This window comes from Dipteris shenzhenensis, chromosome 5 (assembly GCF_047967505.1).
Source record: "Dipteris shenzhenensis isolate YYH24624 ecotype China chromosome 5, Dip_SZ_1.0, whole genome shotgun sequence".
Taxonomy (NCBI): Eukaryota; Viridiplantae; Streptophyta; class Polypodiopsida; order Gleicheniales; family Dipteridaceae; genus Dipteris; species Dipteris shenzhenensis.
Window position 1 is genome coordinate 51,407,996 of NC_141600.1, and position 21,168 is coordinate 51,429,163.

At 46.2% G+C, this 21,168-nt stretch overlaps 1 protein-coding gene across 1 annotated transcript in view; it reads left to right on the forward strand.

Moving 5' to 3' along the window:
* LOC147902165 (ABC transporter B family member 1-like) overlaps window positions 1-21,168 on the forward strand; it is a 69,667-nt gene that overhangs the window by 34,521 nt on the left and 13,978 nt on the right. Inside the window, exons 7-9 of the mRNA XM_087374444.1 lie at window positions 12,485-12,801; window positions 13,043-13,266; window positions 13,461-13,876. Coding sequence (XP_087230570.1) covers window positions 12,485-12,801; window positions 13,043-13,266; window positions 13,461-13,876 — 957 coding nt within the window. The remainder of the gene's footprint in view (window positions 1-12,484; window positions 12,802-13,042; window positions 13,267-13,460; window positions 13,877-21,168) is intronic.

The window sequence follows — 21,168 nt, forward strand, 5'->3', positions numbered from 1 at the left end:
CCCAGTAGTAGGACGAAGCGGAGGGGTCTGCATCTCAGTCTCATAGAATTTGGCTCCAGAGGTCTACGATCAGAGCGAGCTTATCCCAGGACGGGCAGGTTGGATGGGAGTTAGGACGGGAGAATCCAGGATTGGGATCCTGAACGTGTATGCCCCAACGTGCAGACAGCACCGCCCGACCTTTTGGAGGAGGCTGTCAGAGTGTCTTCCGGATGTAGACTCCTGGATTGTTGGACGGGACTTCAACAACCTCGAGTTTGGGAAAGACAAGTAGGGCGGCGTCTCCTTCTCTGAGATGCCAGCAGTAGAGCGTAGCACCTGGGAGCAGTTCATTTTCATGATCAGTGGTAGGGACCTGTTGCGAGAGCCATATTTCAGCAGGATACCTAGCAGCCTGGACAGAGGAGACACGATGGACTGCTTGAGAGACTAGACCGTTTCTACGTTGGGGATTGGGCACTGCACAGAGGCGGCTCTCCCGGGATTTTAGTAGGTACCACGATGTCAGACCACTCTCCCGAGCCCCGCCGAGGTCTCCCTCAGAGGGGGTCCGCATTCCAGAGGACCTCTTGCAAGACGAGGAGATCCAGCAGGTCATGGCAGGGATTTGGGAGCAGTCAGAGATGACACTGGGCGAGGGTTGGGCTTTGTGGGTGGCCGATGCGATCCAGAGGAGCAATGAGGAGTTACAGGCTCACGCCCTTAGGCGGAGGAGGATGCTTCAGGAGCGTGAGCGGGCTTTGAGGAAAGACCTCGCCTCCATAGAGCGGCTTAGGGAGTAGGACCCAGGTTCTCAGTGGCTTACCGACAAGTGTGAGAGCGCTTGTCCTGAGCTTCAGGACACGGAGATTCGGCGGGCTGAGTTCTCCTATCACTCTTTCCAGGCCCGGTGGACAAAATAGCAAGGATGTGCCAAATAATAAAGGATAGAGGGTTTTTGGGGCTTAGAGGAATGAATAGGGAAGGAAGCTATGAAGAGGCCCCATGTCGTTCTTGGTGTGGTCTCATGTTTGGCCAGCTCTCTCACTCAACATTCTCCCCATGCACGCGTTGGGGGATGTGGTTGAGCACATTGGTTATCAAGGGAGCTCATAAACTGCTATCTTTACAATTGTCAACTTGGCTTCAAGTTTGCTCAATGTTTTTCGAAGAAGAAGATTTCAGTTTCCTTTCTTTTTCTTTTTCTGTTTATTTGTTTGTTTGTTCTTTTTTTTTTTGGGTGGGGGGGGTAGGGGGAGGCTTCCTTTTTGTAAAACAGAAATAAACATGAAATATGCCTTGGTTGCATTGTCATTGGAGATTTTCGTTGGAGAATAAGAACTCTTACTATGCTAATATTAAAGCCTAAAGACGCTAGATGTTGTCCATGACAATGGGTACAGAACCCAAGAAACAACAGTGTGCAGGGTCCTTTTCTAGCCCTAACTAGACCATAGAGCACCTTTTGCAAAAGTGCACGCAGCTCTTCATTACCTTTTCCAATTAAACAATTGACTATACAGCTAGTTACATATGAAATAATGATCTAGTACTTAGGGCTCATGTCCTATGTAAACACCAAATACCCTAAACCCCCCAATTGCATGAAGACATCACGATGCACAATGAATTTGCAACACATCAATGGAACTTCAGACAACTTGTATGATGCATGTTAGAAAGACAATGCTTGCTTGGTTATGGTGTGTATCATGTAACGTACGGGGTAAAATGGGTTAGTGGGCTTAGTGATCTTTAATATTTGTATATAAACAAAGACGTCTCATTCTAGATCATTACATATCTAGACTGAGTTAGACGGTTAGGAAGGACGGATGCGGGTTAGCAGAGACTACCATGGAGAGACCTCTCATCATCGGAGCAACTTGCAGCTGATGGAAATGAGCAGTGTTGGTATGCATGGGCATCCATATGGTTTCGATCATAGGGCATGTGTATTAATCATTTACCCCCATACTTGTATTCATTAGATGCCTCTTTATTGTGCTTGACTTAGTACGAGATTGTTAACCTTGGGTGACCACGAGCCATGGTCGTGGCCAAGAGATAGCTACAGCCAAGCATCGAAGTGGCACTTGCAGCCTAGTTAGAAGGCCGCGAGCACAGCAGCCAAGCGATAAGAAGATTGCAGAGCACCGAGGTGATTGGGAAGCGCCGAGGCAAACAAGCAACCAAGCCAATGGAAGATCAACACTTAATAAGGCACAACCCCAAAGGAGGGCGGGTCATTGTTGCTGCTAATTGATGCTATTAATACCCAAACTACGGTTGCTACTTAGATGACTTTTGCTCGGTTGGACACAAACTACTGTTGTCGATATTGTCTTGTCTAGAGTTGAGGCGTGAGTGAGTGAGTTGTGAGCATGTATTTACTTTTTGGCAGCTATGGCTGTTGTAATGGGCCACAAGCCCTCTTTTGGTGAATACAAGTTATCCTTTCTATCACATTCTCTCCCTTTGTTTGGATTTTTGGTGCATCCTCATTCCCCCGTCATCATACAGATCTGTCCATGCTTATAGCAACGTGGGTAGTAGATGCTCGTTCCCCTACAAGCAAGCACCAATAGGACATTAGGAACATCCGACGAATGCAAGCAAGGACATCTGTTAGCACATGCACCGTGTCGAGAACCCGAGTGCTAGTAAATTGAAGGGTGAGGGAAAAAGACCGTCGGTAGTGATTTATCAGACCATATGAGATGATCTATGGCAACTATAAAATTCCATACGACATGGATAACCAAACACCCCCCCCCCCCCTCCGGAAAAAAAAAAAACAAGCCACACACAAGCAAGATGACCTTCTATAGAGAGCATTTACTTCATTTGAGCGAGGATAAGTTCATCCAAGTACTAGAATACCTACAAATCCACCTTTCTCATGCAATACAAATTAAGATTGGCAGCTCATCCCACCAATTCTAGATGGAAACAGGACGCGAGCTTGCAGCCATAGGACACCATAGAGATGTGAAACTCTACGAGGTAAAGCCGAGGAGCATGTTTTGATTCTAGATGGAGACAGGACGTGAGCTTGTAGCCACATGACACCATAGAGATGTGCAATACAAATTAACATTGGCAGCTCATCCCACCGATTCTAGATGGAGACAGGACGCGAGCTTGCAGCCATAGGACACCATAGAGATGTGCAATACAAATTAACATTGGCAGCTCATCCCACCGATTCTAGATGGAGACAGGATGTGAGCTTGCAGCCACAGGACACCATAGAGATGTGAAACTCTACGAGGTAAAGCCGAGGAGCATGTTTTGATCAGATATCCTAGAGACTACGAGATCTGAGGCCTTCAACCCATCTCAGCAGAGTCATCGACTACCTAGATTATAGATGTATCGCAATATTCATACAATGTGGTCACCCGACTCATGTTTAGACTCATGAGACACACCATGGATCACAACATCAGATATTAGGAGATCACATGTTTTTCCTTTACAAGAGAATATTTGACTGGGAGACACCAAGTGCAAGACCTTGACTTTCAAGCATGCTAGGTCAGCAAGAGATAGAGGAAACTCCCGGAAGTGCACATCCATCCGGGGCACCATCATTGTGGATTGTCACCCATGAGTACATCCCACCAAGGATGCCAACGACAAATCTCAGACATGCTCCATAAACACTAGGACATTTGATGGAATCCTAGTTGGGCCCACATAAAGCTTTGACTACTCATGATTGACATAGGACATGACATCACATGATAGGAGATCCTTCAACACGGAGATTTGTCTTGGTTATGTCGATTTTTCTTCAAGTTTCATTCCATCTCTTCATCAGTAGTTTCCAGAAGGTTTGCTAGACACCCCTAGCCTCCCCTAAACAAATATTTCTTTCTTTCTCTCCCTCTTGGCCTCTTTCATTCTTTCCCTCTTTCAAAGGGATGTTCTTACTTGAGATGCATGGACATAGGGAGATCCTCCTCAAAGATTGCCGACCTCAGCTACCACCCCCTCCATGCTAGACTACTATCACTAGCTTTTTAAGAATTGGGGGGGTGCTAGAGGATGAGGCCGACCCTATAGATTTGACAACACTAGCACCAACGAGAGCGACTTCATGAGGCGTCCTCGGGACATCACATTGGAGTGATCCTTTTCCATCCAACGCAGTAGGAGACCCTATCCCCCACGACGGCGAACCCTCTTTGAACGATAGATTCATATCCGAGATATCCTACAGCGCCCCAGACTACTTTCTCATAGACAATCAATTCAAAGGATTTAGAGGATCTAGGCAGCCTCCTTGCCGCTGCCTTCGATTGCCCCATTGCCGATATTTTACATGCCCATTGACTCAAATGATTCAATCCGAGTAGTTGCTTCTACTCACATGGAGCTTATTTTGGATTTTTATGCCTCGCTTCTCTTGGTTGATCCTGATTATTTGGCCATAGATGATGTCAGACATATGGTTTGGCAAAGTATTCTGTATTGGTAAAACCCCAAATGATAGATTTATTGATGCCTCTTTCACCAATACAGACTCATGACTGCACTTCTTGCCCTCCATGAGGGCAGATGCCTGCTTAGATGGGCTGACACCTTCCTTTTTTATTGCTTTTTGGGACATAATTGGGGACCATGTTATCTCAGCCCTATAGGGCATTTGGGCCTCTAGTACGATGCTTGACTCACTTACAAAGGGTCTCATTCATCTTATCCCAAAGGGAGCTTGTAGAAATTTCATCTCCCAATGGAGACCCATAACTTTGTTGGGAACTTTTTAGAAGATTTTCGCCAAAGTAACCAGTCTGCGTTTGCAGCCCATTCTTCCAGATCTATTCATGATAGTTAGACTAGTTTTGTGCGTGGTAGAAGCATTTTTTATAATATGTTTTCCTTCTGGGAAGCTTCTAAAAGGGCTATGCAAAGTGGCTAGTGTCTTGCTATTCTACTCTTGGATTTCAAATTGGCATATGACAGAGTAGGTTGGAGTTTTTTGGAAAGTATCCTTGCATGTTTTGGATTCTTAGATACATGGATCACAAGATTTCCTCCTTATACAAAGCAGCCCACAGTCGAGTACTCAGCAGAGGAGAAAGAATGGAGAGGTTTCAAATTTCTAGATCAGTCCGTCAGCCATGGCTGAAGCAATAAGCAGTTTTTAAGATCAGAGACAGACATTGTGGGGCTGAGACTTCCTCTTAGACTGAATGAGGAGGTCTTTGATAGCGAAAGTGAGAGAGGGAGAGAGAGAGAGAGAGAGAGGAGTGCACACGATATAGCTACCTGTACACTGCGTTGTATTGAACATGTTATGTAGAGGATCGTAAGTTGTACTCATTGTACATGCTTCCACTATGTAGTCACTGTGGTCACACATGCACATACTACTCTGTTTCTTTTCAGTTTTGGATGCTATCAAATGCACCAAACGAAATCCACAAAAAGGTCTTGTACATGCATCCTCTACTTACCCAGTGCAATTTAAGAGGGGGTGTTGAGGATGGTGTAAATTGCACCATACCTCCAGAGCATTAGGGGCAAGCCCTAACCCTAACCCTGAGGGATTCACATGCACTTCCGCTATCACTCTTGGATAGTGAGCTAGCTGATGATACTGCTGTTTTTTGGGATTCCAACACTCATAACCTCACATCTTTTAGTGCAACCTTGGATTTGTTTTGCCTTGCAACAGGTGTGCACATTGATTGGAACAAATCAAATGTTTTTGTATTAGTGATGAGGACACCCCAGCATGGGGGGGCGATTTTGGTTTCTCTTGGATCCAATCACTTTGATGCCTGTGGTCTATAAGCTCATTTCTAAAATGTTGGTATTGCATGTATCACATATCTTATATACAAGCTTGCACCCCGCGCAATATGGGTTTGTGCCTTGCAGGCAAATCATGGATAACATTGCAAACGCCTATATTGATATTGAATATGCCAAATACACGCAGCATGATGTTATGGACCCAAAATGGCAAAAGTGGTTTATTTATAGATCAAGAGTTGAAAGGGCCATTATCTAGATTGAGACCTCCAAATCCATGGTTGGGATGGCCTCACTATGGAGTTTTTTGCTGAATTTTGGGATCAGCTCAGCCCTGTTTTATTGTATATGATTAATGATGCTTGGCTCTTTGGCTCTTTGCCCTCCTCTTGGAAAAAAGGCTTGCTACATTGGATTCCCAAGAGGTCTTTGTGCAAGAGATTGGCGGCGAATCACTTTGATGCCTGTGGTCTATAAGCTCATTTCTAAAATGTTGGTATTGCATATATCACATATCTTATATACAAGCTTGCACCCTGTGCAATATGGGTTTGTGCCTTGTAGGCAAATCATGGATAACATTGCAAACGCCTATATTGATATTGAATATGCCAAATACAAGCATCATGATGTTATGGACCCAAAATGGCAAAAGTGATTTATTGGCTTTATGAGGGTGGCACCACATCTTACCTTTTATCCGATGCCCTCTCCTCTCCATGGACACTAGGACACTCACTTCCTCAGGGTTGTCCTCTCAGTACATTGCTTTTTGCCATTGCCGCTCATCCACAACTGATGCATATGGATGATTTACTTTTACACCAGCGTTTGCATGGTATTGCACTCCTTTTGTCGGTCAAATCTATGCCGATGATTCCTTCTTTTTTCTTAAAAGATCCTAATTGGATGTTTGACATCTTATGCAAGTTTTTTATTAATATGGTCATGTAGCTGGGTTGAAAGTGAACTTTGCAAAGTCCAAACTCTTGCCTTTGCATGAGTGTGATTGGCACCACATTTTTTGGCATGGACTTGTGTTGCCCTTTGATCAGATTTTGTGCCATTTGGTCTATCCCATTGGTTGCTACAAAAGCTTTTTCATAAGATAGACTATTGGAAGCTGTCTACTTGGCCATTACATGTTCATCTCGGATGGTGCAGTCTATTAACATGGCTTATGTGCAGTTTCACTTGCCACTTATCCCTTGGAGTTTTTCAGATTTTGAGAATTTTATCTCTAGGGCTAAGGAATGCCTTTGGCGCACTAAAGCTGACTGTAAGGCGCTCCGGATTCTCAATTACAATTATGTTTGTTCGTGCAAAATGCATGGGGCATGAATATTTTAAACATTCGCACTCCATGAAAGACTTTGGGTGCTACAAAAGCTTTTTCATAAGATAGACTATTGGAAGCTGTCTACTTGGCCATTACATGTTCGTCTCGGATGGTGCAGTCTATTAACATGGCTTATGTGCAGTTTCACTTGCTACTTATCCCTTGGTCTTTTTCAGATTTTGAGATTTTAATCTCTAGGGCTAACGAATGCCTTTGGCGCACTAAAGCTGACCGTAAGGCGCTCCAGATTCTCAATTACAATTATGTTTGTTTGCACCAAATGCATGGGGCATGAATATTTTAAACATTCACGCTCCATGTGATAGTCACAAGACCACACTTTTGCTTACTGACCAACACCAGCCATGGACACTTATGCTCTTGTGTTTGATTGCCACACTTCCTACAGATGCCTTTGGCCATTGGATTCCAGCTATATCACATGTTATTTTTGGGCATCTACATGGTCGTATTCCTAGCTGTCCCTTTTCCATTCGTTTGCTACATGATTAGCAGCATCTTCTGGATCATTTACATTGGTTAGGCTGTCCTCTGGATCATGGAAATACCCTTTTCTTGTAGAGCATTAATTGGAGCATTGTGTTTGCTCCCTGTTAGCTCATCTACAGCCTAAAAAGGCTTATTTTCTGCATTGCTTGAGAATCTCCACGGTGGCTGATGTGGTGGATGATCAGGGTCTCACTCTTTCTTTTCCACAAGCCAAGAGACAATTTTGGCGTATTCTTTTCTTGGGCTTGCATCACAACCCTATTTCTTACCGCCATGCTGCGACCCTTTCAACCTGTTCCCCGTCTTTTTACTACCTTTTCTCTGATGGATTGAAGTTTGATTGGGGCATCCTAGGTTATCTCTTTTTCCGTTGTTGATCTTTCTGCCAAGAAAGTTTATAATCTTCTTCTCCTACACCCGTCGATTTAAAAGTGTGGGATTTATATTTGGCGTCTTGACAAACCTCTTCCTTGGGGGAAGGTTTGCCTCCACCTTACTTGAAATATCAAGCTTGTTAGGAAATGGAGTGAAGATGAGTCAGTTTGGTGTGTTCCTTTTTTATTTTCAAAGAAAGGAACCTTCTATTAATGCTTGAAAGACTTCATACAAAGCAGCAGCCCCGGAGGTGCTGAGTATGGAAAAAATCGGAAAAGGCTGAAAGAAAACCGGCTTGTTCCAGAGAAACCCAGCTCACTGCCTAGGGGATCTCTGGTACTGGGGCTAACAGCCAAGTGGGGGAACTATACAACCGAGTGAAGATGTAGAAAACTCCTGTAGGCCAAGCCTTCAAGCGAGGACAATCCAGAAAGGTGTTGCTAGGATTTTCAGCACCTTTCTATATGACCTGGGGTTCAGGGCTTGGTTATCTCTTACTGGCCCTAAGGTGTTTTTCGAGGGACATGATCCAGTCCAGCTCTCATTGTACGGCGACACTCAATAGAGTCTTGTTCCCTCTAGGATATTCCCTTCACTCCTTTCAAAGCTGCTCATGCCTTAGTAGACACGTCTTGAGAGATTTTGGCTAGCATTGCAGCTTGGCATATTTGGAGAACTAAGTGTACAGAGGCGATGGAGGGTATCCAGGTTCACCCTTCCCAGGCTATGGCCAGTATTTGGACCGACACACTACACACTCTAATGGCCATTTGGGCGAGAGCATGCAGGGATCCTCCAGAGCAGCCATTGCCAGGAGAGTTACTTTTTTTAGAGTTTGGAGAGGATCTCCCTTTTCTCTGAGTCTTCCTCAGGTTTGAGATGGCATTTTCAGCGTCTGCCTTGGTTCTTCGTTAGCTCATTTTGAGCTGTTTTTTTCCTCATGCATGGCATGATGTACTCCCGCATTTGAGCTTGCTCTTGCGGTTTTCTTTCATACTTAATGAAGTTTTTTTTTTGAAAAAAAAAAGCCTTGCAGAATCGAGCCTAGAGTCCTACGCTCCCAAGTGGAGCGTAGAGTGTAGATGATATCCTGCCAGATGGCGACCATAGTAGCCGAGGGTGGAACTGGGTGCTCACCCATCACGAGACTGCAGTGAGCCACCCAAATGTTCCACGCAGTGATACTGGCTACCACCTCCCAAACGCTGTCTCCAAAGGAGAAAGGGGAGCTAGGCTATCAGGAGGGACTGCCTCATGGAGCGCTATCCTCTGAATGCTTTGACCCTGTATCCGGTAGGCTAGGGAGATCTCATCAATCTGGAATGCGTGTCCTCCCTCAGTCAACCAGGCCACCATCCCCCAAGTGTAGTCCCTCTGAAGACTCTGCACACAGGTCATGATCCTGAGGGCTCCCATCTAGATCCTCGCTACTCTGCGACAGCTCCAAAGGCAATGCAGAATCATCTCTAGGAAACCACTAGAGCAACAATGGCACTGCCCCTCCACTCGCATTTGCTCCAACCACAATCCGATGGGCAAGCCTCCGTGGGCGGCCAGCCAGAAGAAGTAGGGTATCTTCCTCGGCCGCAAATTGGACCATAACCGCGTCCAAAATCTGGAACGGACATCTTGGGGCACTCTCTGGGTCACCCAATGCGGCTGCCTCAAGGGTTTCGACCTCGAAGAGTCCATTTGAAGCCTCCTACCAATCCATGCGGTGTAGGAAAAGAAGGGCATCTCGTCCATCTGCTCAGCAAGGCCGCCCCTAGAGGGCTAGAACCACTCTCCCATATCCCACTGGACCTCCCTCAAGGATCTACCCTCCCACAGCCAGAGGCACCATCTAGGGGCATCCTGCTCTGAGTCATGGGAGGGTCAATGTGTCACTCCTTCCCCAAACGTCCCACCACTCTAATCATCTACCAGTGAATCCCATCAAGACTCCCATCCATCTTAGGGTCTCTCTCAGTGAGCGGATGAAGTAGGCCTCTAGGTCCTACATGGTGGAAGCCGGGGTGCATGTTGCCTCGCTGCATCATCATCCTCAAAGGGACACCAGTCCGAGAAAACTGCCCCAACCAAATGATGTCCCTCCAAACGCAAAGTCCCTCCCACCAGGACTCAGGGATGGCTAGGTTGATCTCTCTCATCCGCTGCCCTGCCCCTCGCAGATGCGCTATTGTGCCAAGCCTCGCCTCTGCCTCCATGGGTAATTTGCTCCATCTGCCAAAAGACCCGGCCGGACCACTGTCCCACTGTGCCCAACCAATGTGCATCCGTTGTCCGAGCATACGCCCCTCTTGATCTCGGATCTCTGGGTGCCACATAAGGGGCTGACGCTCAAACTCCTCTTTGCATCTGGGTGGAGCACGAATGAGACCCCCTGCTAGTCTATGCCAGACCCTGTGAAGGCTTCTCATCAAGGGGGAACCCTTCCCTGTAAGGGGGGCCTTTGAGAAGATCCACCTATGTGAAGGCTGCCACTGTCCTCCGGTGCGTGGGGTGTTTCTGAGAAGCCCTCGCTGTAAGAGGAGCTTCCAAGGCTCTGCACCTGGGGTGAGGCCGCGAACAACTAACTTGCCCAGAAGGGCTCTGCTCTGCATCTCTGGATCTATGATACCTAAGCCTCCCAGTGCCAACGGCATGATCACCGTCTCCCAAGCGACTCGGGCTCTAGTCTTCCGCGTGCCGTGTGATCCTGCCGAAAGGAAGCTCCAAACCAACTGCCGGAGCTGCCCAATGCATCCTCTGTGAAAGCACCAGCAGGAGGCAATATACCAGGCCCTAGCAAGAAAGACCTGGTTTGCTACTAAGGCCCGCCCTACTAGGGAGAGCTTGGCCAAGCTCCAGTAGAGAAGCTTGCGCCGAACCCTCTCAAGGACTGGGGTGATCTGCTGCTCCACTGTAATGTCAATACTAACCTGGCAACCAAGGTAACTCGTTGTCTGGCCCCGCGATATTTATCTAAAGCCAAAGCCATTCCCCCATTCACGGATCTCCTGTGTCTCCTCATAGCCCATGAAGAAACCTATAGACTTTGTCCAGTTGATCCACGCACCCGAGGCCTCGCAGTAGATAACCAGGCTCCCCTGACTCTCTCCAAACTGGAGGCTTCCCTGACTTTGTCCAGTTAATTCGCGCACCCGAGGCTCCCTTGACTCTCTCTCCAAACTCGTTGTGGTGTCCTCAACATACAAGGCCGTGTCATATGCAAACTCAGAGTCAAGCAGTTCCTCCTCTTGTCAGATTGGGAGCCTCAACCCTGTGAGGCCCGCCATCTATGATCAAGCCTCCGCCATGAACAAGAAGAGGAAGGGAGTGAGTGGGCAGCCCAGGCGGACCGAGCGAGAGAGAGGGAAGGCCTCGCCCGTGTGTCCTCCGATAAGCATCTGGCTAGAGCTCCCCGCATAAAGCGCTGAAACTCCTCTGACCCATCTGTCTGAGAAACCCAATCTCCGCATAGCGCCCTCTAGGAAGGACCACTCCATCTTGTCATAGGCCTTCTGAAAATCCAAGAGAAGGACGGCCAGTGGCGGCTGTGATTCCTCCTTGGACCAATCCACTGCCTCCCAGAAAGTGAAGATGTTGTCCAAGATACTGCGCTCCTGGACAAAGCCCGTCTATGTGTCGTGGATGATGTCAGTAAGATGGGGCCATAACCGCAAGCTCAAGACCTTGACGAGGATCTTGTAAGCAGTATCAAGTAGAGTGATCAGTCTCCACTCCCGGATGTCTGACCTATCTCCGCCTTTCGGGATCAAACAAATCCACCCCCTGCTCAAGGACTGAGGGAGGGAGTGCGTGTCGAAAATCTCATGGCATGCTAGTCAGAAAGGGGTGGAGATAATCTCCCAGAAGTTCCGGAAGAAGGCCAGAGTCAAGCCATCCTCGCCAGGAGGTCGGGAGAGCCTTGAGGGCTTCCCAGAGCTCCTCATCCGTGAAAGGCTCCTCCAGCTTGCTACATAAATTTTGCGAGACTACTGTCGGAATGTGATCCCAAACTACCTCTCGGGCCACAATACCAGCTGGAGTCATCCGCTCCGTCTGAAAGAGATCGCTGTAAAAACCTGTGGTCAGGTCTAATATCTCTTGCGGGTCAGTGTGCATGATGTCTTGTGGATCCCGGAGACGCTGCAGCTGTGTGCCTGCTGATCGGGGCCCAGTGGTGTGGAAGAACTACATGGCATTATTCATGTCCATGCAGTTATTTGTCTTGTGCACACAACTGACAGGTCATCTAATCATGTACCACTGCCAAGCGTAGAAGCTCCAAGGACCAAACATTAAGAACAAAAGCCATACAAAGTTCCCATATTGAATTCTCTAAAACTGGGTCATAGCAGCCCTGTAATGCTGGATTTTTTTTTTAATGGTGGTGCAGCTAGTCTGTTTGCCATACAAAATTTAAACTTTGAAAAGTGGATAATCTCAGCTTATTTTAGATAGTATTATTTTTGTGATCGAAAAACAAATTATTAATAGTTTTTGAAAAACTGTGATCTTATACTGTTCCAGTGCTCTAGCACAAGCTGCTATGAGCTTTTCAGCTTTTGCACAAGCACAAGGAGCAGCTCAGAAAATTTTCTCAGTGATCGAGAACACAAACAAAAGTGACAAGAAGGATTTAAATGGAAATCAGCTTACAAGCTTACAGGGGGATATTGAGTTGCAAGAAGTGGACTTTTCTTACCCCTCAAGACCTAATGTACCTATTTTGCAAAAGTTTTCCTTGAAAATTCTCCCTGGAAAAAATGTTGCTATAGTGGGAAGCAGTGGTTCAGGCAAAAGCACAGTTATTGCACTTATTGAAAGGTTCTATGACCCTATTGCAGGTATGAGAACTGTATTGGTTGATTTTGAGAATTAAAGCATCAATTGTAGGAAACTCTCAGATGATTTAACAGAGAAATCTTGGAAACTGTACAAAAAATTAATCTATTATCTGAGATACATGACATAAGATGGCAATTCAGTTTCCTTCCATGCAAAACATTTGAAAGATGACCATTTTGGTTACTAACATTCAGGACTTACTCAAAGCGCTTACTCTTTCCATTTGTTGTTGACATAAAGGCTGTGTTTTGCTTGACGGACATGACATCAGATCCTTGCAACTGAAATGGCTGAGGTTGCAATTGGGATTGGTCAGTCAAGAGCCAGCATTATTTGCAACCACAATAAAGAGAAACATAATTCTAGGAAAAGAAAATGCTACCATGGAAGAGGTAGAGGCCGCAGCAAAATTTTCCCATGCACATGAGTTCATACAAAAGTTTCCCGATAACTACAACACTCAGGTCCACCTGCTTCCGTGAAATCTGTTCATTTTCTGGAATTGGTGATGTAAAGATCCAAGAGAAATTACCCTTTTGTCATATTTTTTCTAATTGACTGTTTCTCCTACATAACCATAACTCAGGTTTTTCAAGTTTAAAGCTACTTAAACATATCATGAATTCTTTTGCAGTAAGATATACTTCTTGATATGCAGGTGGGGGAAAAAGGAACTCAGCTTTCAGGTGGTCAAAAACAACGTATTGCAATAGCAAGAGCTGTGCTGAAGAGCCCTTCTGTTCTCCTCCTTGATGAAGCCACAAGTGCCCTAGATTCTTCTTCAGAGAAGCTGGTACAAGATGCTCTTAACAAGTTCATGACAGGAAGGACCACAGTAGTAGTTGCACATCGCCTCTCCACTATTCAGCGTGTTGACACAATTATAGTTGTGGAAAAGGGTAGGCTAGTAGAAACGGGTACACATGAGGAACTCATGTTGAAAGGAGAAAATGGGGCATACTACAAACTGGTAAAACTCCAAGAAATGAGTCGTGGATCTTCAGGTGCACATTCATCCATCCAAAACACATCTGGCATATCGACTCCTTTCTATACACCTAAGTCTACTCCTGGGTATGATTCATTCCTTCTAAAGCAAAGTTCTATAGCTTAAAACTTCTTGAGCACAGCTTTACGATCAAAGAAGTCTCTAGAGAATGCAGTATATATGGCCAATCATAATGCAGTCTCCATGCATTTAGCACGATTGAAAGAGCTGAAGCAGATCCCTTTAAAAAAACAGAAAAAATGAACTTTCTATTAGTGCTTGAGGAAAAACCAACAATACAAATCAGCTGTCTGTGTGGAGTTGATCGTGGAAGAAAATACAATGAGAACCAGCCTGTTTTCAAAGAACCCAGCTCACTAAAGGAATCTTTGAAACAGGGGCCAACAAAAAGGGTGGGGCACTATACAACCAATGATGAATGCCTTGCTCCCTGAATGTGTAGAAGGCACCTACAGACCAAACCTTACAGAAACGTGTCTGCTCCTTGGCAGTTGTCTGAGATCTCATTGTCCCTCGCTCCCATATGGTGCGCAAGGTAAAGATGATACCCTACCAAATGGCAACCAAGGTGACTATTGGGGGGGACCTGCTGGAATCCCATCACCAACTGCAACGGGCAACCTGGATGTTCAAAGTAATAATGCTGGACACTGCCTCCTCTCCCAAACACTGCCCTTGGGTGAGAATACAGACCATTGGCAGGAAGGAGGAGTTGTGTCTTGGGACTCAATCTGGAAGACCCTCTATCCATAGGCTGGTGACAAAGACAACGTCCCGACTAGTGAGGATCTGCCTCTTGTCTAGGTTGAAGAGAGGACAGACTTTCGATTCCTCTCTATACCTGACTAATATACACTTCCAAATCCTAGGATCTAGCTTCTTTCTTTCATCGTCATGCACATGAGCAAATGCATTAGAAGCGAAGACCTTAAAGTGTGAAATGATAGGGTTCTTACCATAGTAAGCTCCATGAGGAGCCATATCTGAAAGTGCCTTTGTCTTTGTCATGCATGGCTGCATTAACCGCCTCACCTTCACCCAATAGGCCTTGGAAAGGTTCTCCCCCTCATCATGGTCAACCCCATTTCCACAATTACATGTTTCTTCCTCTTTGAAACCCCATTCTGCTTGGATGTGCAGGCTGTCTTTTGATTCGTTTCTTTTACAGAAAGCATTGAAAGCTTCTAAAGTAAATTCTCCTCCCCTGTCAATGTGGAAGTCTTTACAACTTTCCTTGACTCCTCTACCTTGGCTTTCCACTCCTTGAGTTTGTCCAAAGCTTGAGACTTGCGAGTGAATCATGCAGCTGAAATCATCAATGAAAGTGAAAGTAGTGAGAACTTGCGAGTGAATGAGTTGACATTGGTCCACATGTGCCGGAGTGTACCAGCTCCTGCACCTTTAAGTGGCCAACAGCACTCTGTCGCCACACCCACCCTGATGTCTTGATGGTGGTGATGATGATGATGATGATGATGAGATAGTCGACTACCGACATGACATGACTATGTTGTATTTAGGATTTAGTACTGACATTCTGCAGATTTTGAATTTGCATTGGTGTGGATGCTCGTTTAGTAGCTCCACCACCACAGCTTGTTTGTACTAGGTTTTTCACAGTCTCATAGACCCATCGGTCTTCCGAAAACTTTAATAAACTTTCTTTTTTTCTTTCTTTCTTTCTGGCCCTCGATGTGGCCTCCTTCCGGAATGGTTCCATGTGCCGTTTGCCCTCCAAGAAAGCCTTGCATGCTCCTTCCATGTCTACTATCGATGGAAGTCCATCCACCATCTTCCCCTTCTTTATCTCCAATGAGACCAAATCTCACATGTGACCCTGGAGCTACCTTTGTCACCATGAACCACCAATGCATCAATCTAGTACAGGCCCTCTTCTTTGACTCCTCGAGCCACATTTCTCTGGTATCCTTTGATCTAACTAGGACTTTTTGGTCGTCGAACTCTACCTTCATCTTGTTCTTGTCATCTGACTCATAGAAAGAAAATTCTTACAAAAATCAGCAACATAGAGTTCATCAGTGATTACCTTCTCATCTTCGGAGTCGATGATGAAAGGAATACTCCCTATACCCTTCACAAAAGATGTTCGATTATCTCCTACCATCTCCTTTTGAGTGTACATGTATCGGCTCCATGGCTTTGAACCAATGTTCATGTTCGACATGTGTCGTGACACCCCACTGTCAGCATACCAACTTGTTTGCTTTTAATCATCACATGTGCTGAGCAATGCTCAATGACCACGAATAGCTCCCCTTTTGTCACATCGTCTGTTTAGATTGGTTTCTTTCTTGGGCTTGGCCTCGCTCTTGCTCTTCTAGTCTGCCTTCTTCCTACAATCTTTTGCGAAGTGGCCAGCTTTCTCACAGTAGAAACACTTCTATTTCTGTTTTTGCTTTGTGCCATCTGCCTTGCTGCTCTTGGATTCTTTGGGCTTACCCTTTTCTTTTGCCAGAAATGCTTTTTCATTGTTGTTTTTGTACAGCCTCTCCCAAGCTTCTTCTTATAGAGACAAGGGGCCAAGTTCCTTGAAAGTCAGAGACCTGGTCCTCTCTCCAGCCGCTGCTCATGGTAGTAACAAAGCTCTTGAAACTCCTTGGAAACATCCCAAGAACCAGCAATACTAGCTGAATAGAGTCCACTTATAGCCGAACGCGAGCTGATCTTTCACCACCTGCACCTTCGTAACATGGTCATGTACGTGATCCCCTTCCTCCATGTGCATGCTAAACAACTAATTCTGGAGGGATAGGATCCTAGATTTGTTATTTATCTTGTACAAATCTTTCATACTGTCCATGCCTCACCAAACGTATAAGCATTTTGAATGTGCAGAATGATGGAATCTGCAATCGTCCCTATCATCATTGCAAGGGCTTGGGCGTCTTTGTCCTCCTATGTTTCAACTTCGTCTGGATTACAGCCGTAGTTATCTTTTTTGGAGTATGCATGGGCTTCGGATCTACTCCCGTTGCTATCCTTGGATGGCTCAACCCAACGGGTTTGTGACTCATGCTGGTGTGTTATCTCCATGTCATCGATTATTGTACTAGGGTATGAAGAAAGCAAAATGCAAGCGGAGGAAAATATGACCTGCACCATGAGGGCTTGGGTAGTATCAGTGAAACTCAGCTAGAGAAGAAAGACACCTCTCCCATGTATGGTGACCTCTTGCATGTGGTCTCTCTTCTAAGCCAAACTCGCCTTGATCCAATCTCTAACATGGCTCCTCATGGGCATGAGGCCTTATTGTAGGATACAGAGATCATCCAAGACCATCTAGTGAACCGGCGTACACAATCATCTGGTTGTCTCGGTCGGGCAATGGACATGGTCACGCGAATGGCATGGTCATTGGGAGGATGATGACATAGTCACATAGAGGACATGGTTACGAGGATGACATGGTGCGGACACGATCACCTAATTGTCCCAGTCAGGCGATGGACATGGTCACGAGGATGACATGGTCACATGGATGTCAATCACATGGAGGCATGGTCACGAGGATGACATCATCACAGGGAGGACATGGTCACATGGATGTCAATCACATGGAGGCATGGTCACGAGGATGACATCATCACAGGGAGGACATGGTCACATGGATGACATAGTCACATGGAGGACATGGTCACATGGACAACATAGTCACATGGACGACATGGTCACGGGGAGGACATGGTCACTTATTCTCACCTAATTGTCCTAGTCAGACAATGGACATGGTCACGAGGATGACATGGTCACATGGATGTCATAGTCACATGGAGGGCATGGTCATGAGGATCACATTGTCACAGGGAGGACATGGTCACATGGATGACATAGTCACATGGAGGACATGGTCACATGGACGACATAGTCACATGGAGGACATGGTCACGGGGAGGACATGGTCACTTATTATCACCCAAGCACATGGCCATTCGTTAAGGGTCTTCATTTCAAGCAGTCCACTTTTGGCTGTCAGACTGATAGGTGGCACACATGCTTCATTCGCCGGTCAAGCTCCTTGTCAAAGATACAGTGGTGTGTGTGCAATGCACCGGCAACATTTCAACGCCTTGTCACCAAAATTTTCCATGAGAATATTGGGAAATTTCTGGAGGTGTTTTAGGATGATTTCTCTGCTTGCAATGGTAAGAATGCCTCTCACCTCGACCCTGCTGTACAAACTGATCACATACATAACTTGAGATGGGTTTTGGACAAGTGCAGAGAAGCCCAGTTGTGCTTAAATCCAGAAAAATGCTTCTTCCTAGCACTGTGAGAGGTTCTTGTCGCCCACATTGTCTCGACTGAGGGACTAACCATAGACCCAGTGAAGCACTTCATCGACACAACTTCATCTACTAAGGAGAGCCAGTGGAGATTGTACAGTCCTTCACCTACTTCGGGACTTTTTTTGTTGGGCCAGTCTTCACGATGACCCATGCAATTGGGGCACATCTTACACAAGGGCGGGGAGCTCTAGCCCGACTGGAATGGCAGTGCTTTCAAGCACATTTTCAGGATCTGCAGTGGCTATTGACATGTTAGTGAGGCCGACATCCATGTGCAGAGCACCTTTCTGGGAGCGTAACCTGACTCTCACTGAGTGGCAACGCTTCAAGAGGCTGTAGGTAACTATGGGATCCAGGATGATTCACAGCAAGCCCTCCATCCCCCACTAGATCATACAAGCAAAGTTTGTCGTGACACGGCTTGAGATCGATGCCATTTTCCAAGCGGTCACCTATCGAGGGCCTTGCCTAAAGGGCGGCTACCAAGGGTGGCGCTGGAGTTATCCATACGACTAGACGAGAGTGGGGTTTGCATGGCTTGGTGTGCATGCATTTCCACATAGTGGAGATATGATCGAGAGTGAATGTTGTCTCCTAAAACCAGCCTGTCCCAAAGCTTGCCGCTGTCCTAGGACACAGCATGACTTAATACAATGATGCTTCAAGAACATGACAGGAACACTCGTTGCCCAGGACCCAGAATAACTTGGTCATGCATTGTGCTTCAAGACATATCATGACTCAGTCACTCTGGGTGCACCCAGGAGACGATATAACTCCTTCACCCCTTCATGCTTGCGGACATGGAACACCTTGGTCACCTTTAAGCTTGGTGGACAGCACACATGATCCACATGGTCATTTCATGTCCAGGTATGTTTGTAGTGTCACATGGACATGTTAGCTTGGTGTTCCCTTAGGTCCGGTGGAGATGCACAAGGAGGTTTGGTGCCAGCTAGGTTTGGCGGTGGGTGTACAAGGAGGCTTGGTGTCACCTAGGTTCAGTGGTGGGTGTGCAAGGAGGTTCGGTGTCCTCTAGGTTGGGTGGTGGATGCAAGAGGTGGCTTGGGGTCACCTAGTTTCGATGGTGATGCACAAAGTGAACCTAAGTGCAGTATTCCTTACCTCTCTTACATGCACTCTTGACAAAACATGCGTGTCTCAGGATCTATGGAGCACTCTAAGGTGGATGGAACCTATGTGGAGACATGATGAAGAGAGTGCTCATGACATGTACCTCAAGTCAATTAGGTTCCAAGATAGATTAGCTTGGACTCATAAAGAGAATCTTGAGGTAGTGCAAAGTGCTTGATTGATATTACTTCAAATGAACCTCCCTTTTATAGGTGAGGGTACTTACATCCATTTGCTTGCTCACATGTGGGATATCTCCTCCATGCCATGTGGCAGCTTGCCCTTTACTCATACCTTTGCTCTATAAGTGCTCATGGCACCACAACTCTCAATACCTCCCCTTGGTGCCATGATCCTTTGGCTACTGCAAGGTGGTCAGATGTGAGTTACATTCCATCACCTCTCCTTAGTGCTTGCATTGCTACTTAAGGTGGTCAAGTGTGGCCTTTACATGTCAATACCTCCCCTGGGTGCTTTCATAGCTACTCTCAGGTGGTCAGGTTTGATTTACAAAATATAGGCAAGGTTTTTGTTTCTAAGTACATTCCATTGATGTCACCTTTTGGCTCATGGCTTGATGACGATGGTGTGTAGTTGACCTGCTGGTTCTTCAATCTGCAATCTTCTTCCTTGTGTAGCTTCATGCATGATGCTTTGTTCTTCCATGTGCCTTGATGCTTTATGTGTGGATGCCATGCTCTGTGCTATGGTCATCTCATGCACTTGTGCTTTTGGCATGCTTATGACAATGATGTGTGCATTCATGCTTTGATTTGTCATTTGTTGCAAAGGTCTTACCAATTGATTTCTTTCAATTTTGGCAGTTTCTAATTGCTAACAATGATTTTTATCTGACAGGCGCGTAGAGCTCGAAAAGACGATCACTTTCTCTTTTTGGAGCATGTCCAAATTCTTCCTGGATTGGAAGTTATGGCTTGTCGAAGTTTTGATCAAGAAGAGGGCCTTTGATGATGTGGCACAGGGATTCACATGCAAAATTCAAACTGTGCTTACAAAGGGACTGTGCTTAGGTGGCACTATTGACTGTGCATGCTTATGTGGCAGTTAACCAACCCTAACTCTAACAATGGTGGGTTAAGTTAACCAAACCATGATTGAGTCTTATCTGCCACGTGTCAGAGAAGAGCTTAGAGAGAGAAATGTAGAGAGCTCTTTTGTACAGAGCGATGGCGATGGCGAGGAGACATCGCAGCGGCGGGACGGTCATGGTCATGCAGACTTGGCGGCAAATTGTAAAGGCAATGGCAACGAGACGGCTGTGGCATTGTGATGAAGATGAAGAATGTATTTGGAACTTGCTTAGCATGCGCAACCATCCGTGGCTTGCCGTGGAACAGCCTCGCTATACTGAACAGCAGTATAGTGCACCTGCCTAGATTGTAAAAGATCTAGAAAAGCTTCTTTCTTGAGGTCAGTCGTCTCAGGCTGTGCGCTGCTCCTTTAGTTGCTCATCGTTGTAGATAGGAAGCTTGCTTGTTACAGGTTGATTTGATGCTTGTCTCACTTTGTCGGGGTAGTCGGCTAACTGAAGGACGCACTCATGGGAAACGACCCGTGGAGCAAAGTCTGATCGAGCTGAAGTTGTAGAAGCTGGCTGGTATACTCGGTGTTGGCCACCATTGTAAAAGCGGCACTGCTGTCTATTGTGCTGATGTACCAATCGTTTGTGGCTGTCTAGCGCTGCTTTGCACGGAGGAGCAAAAGAGAAAAAGGTGCATGGAAGCGAATTAAGGAGTTGCAACGTTGTGAAACAATTCGTTGGGTGCTCCAGCGGCTGCTGTGACTTTTGTTACTGGAGCTTGGAGGCCGTAGGCTGATGGAGAGGCTTTTGTAGTCAGCCGTGAGCGCCGTATGAAGGCTGAGGCAAAGATTGGAGCCTATGGAGTCGTAGATGC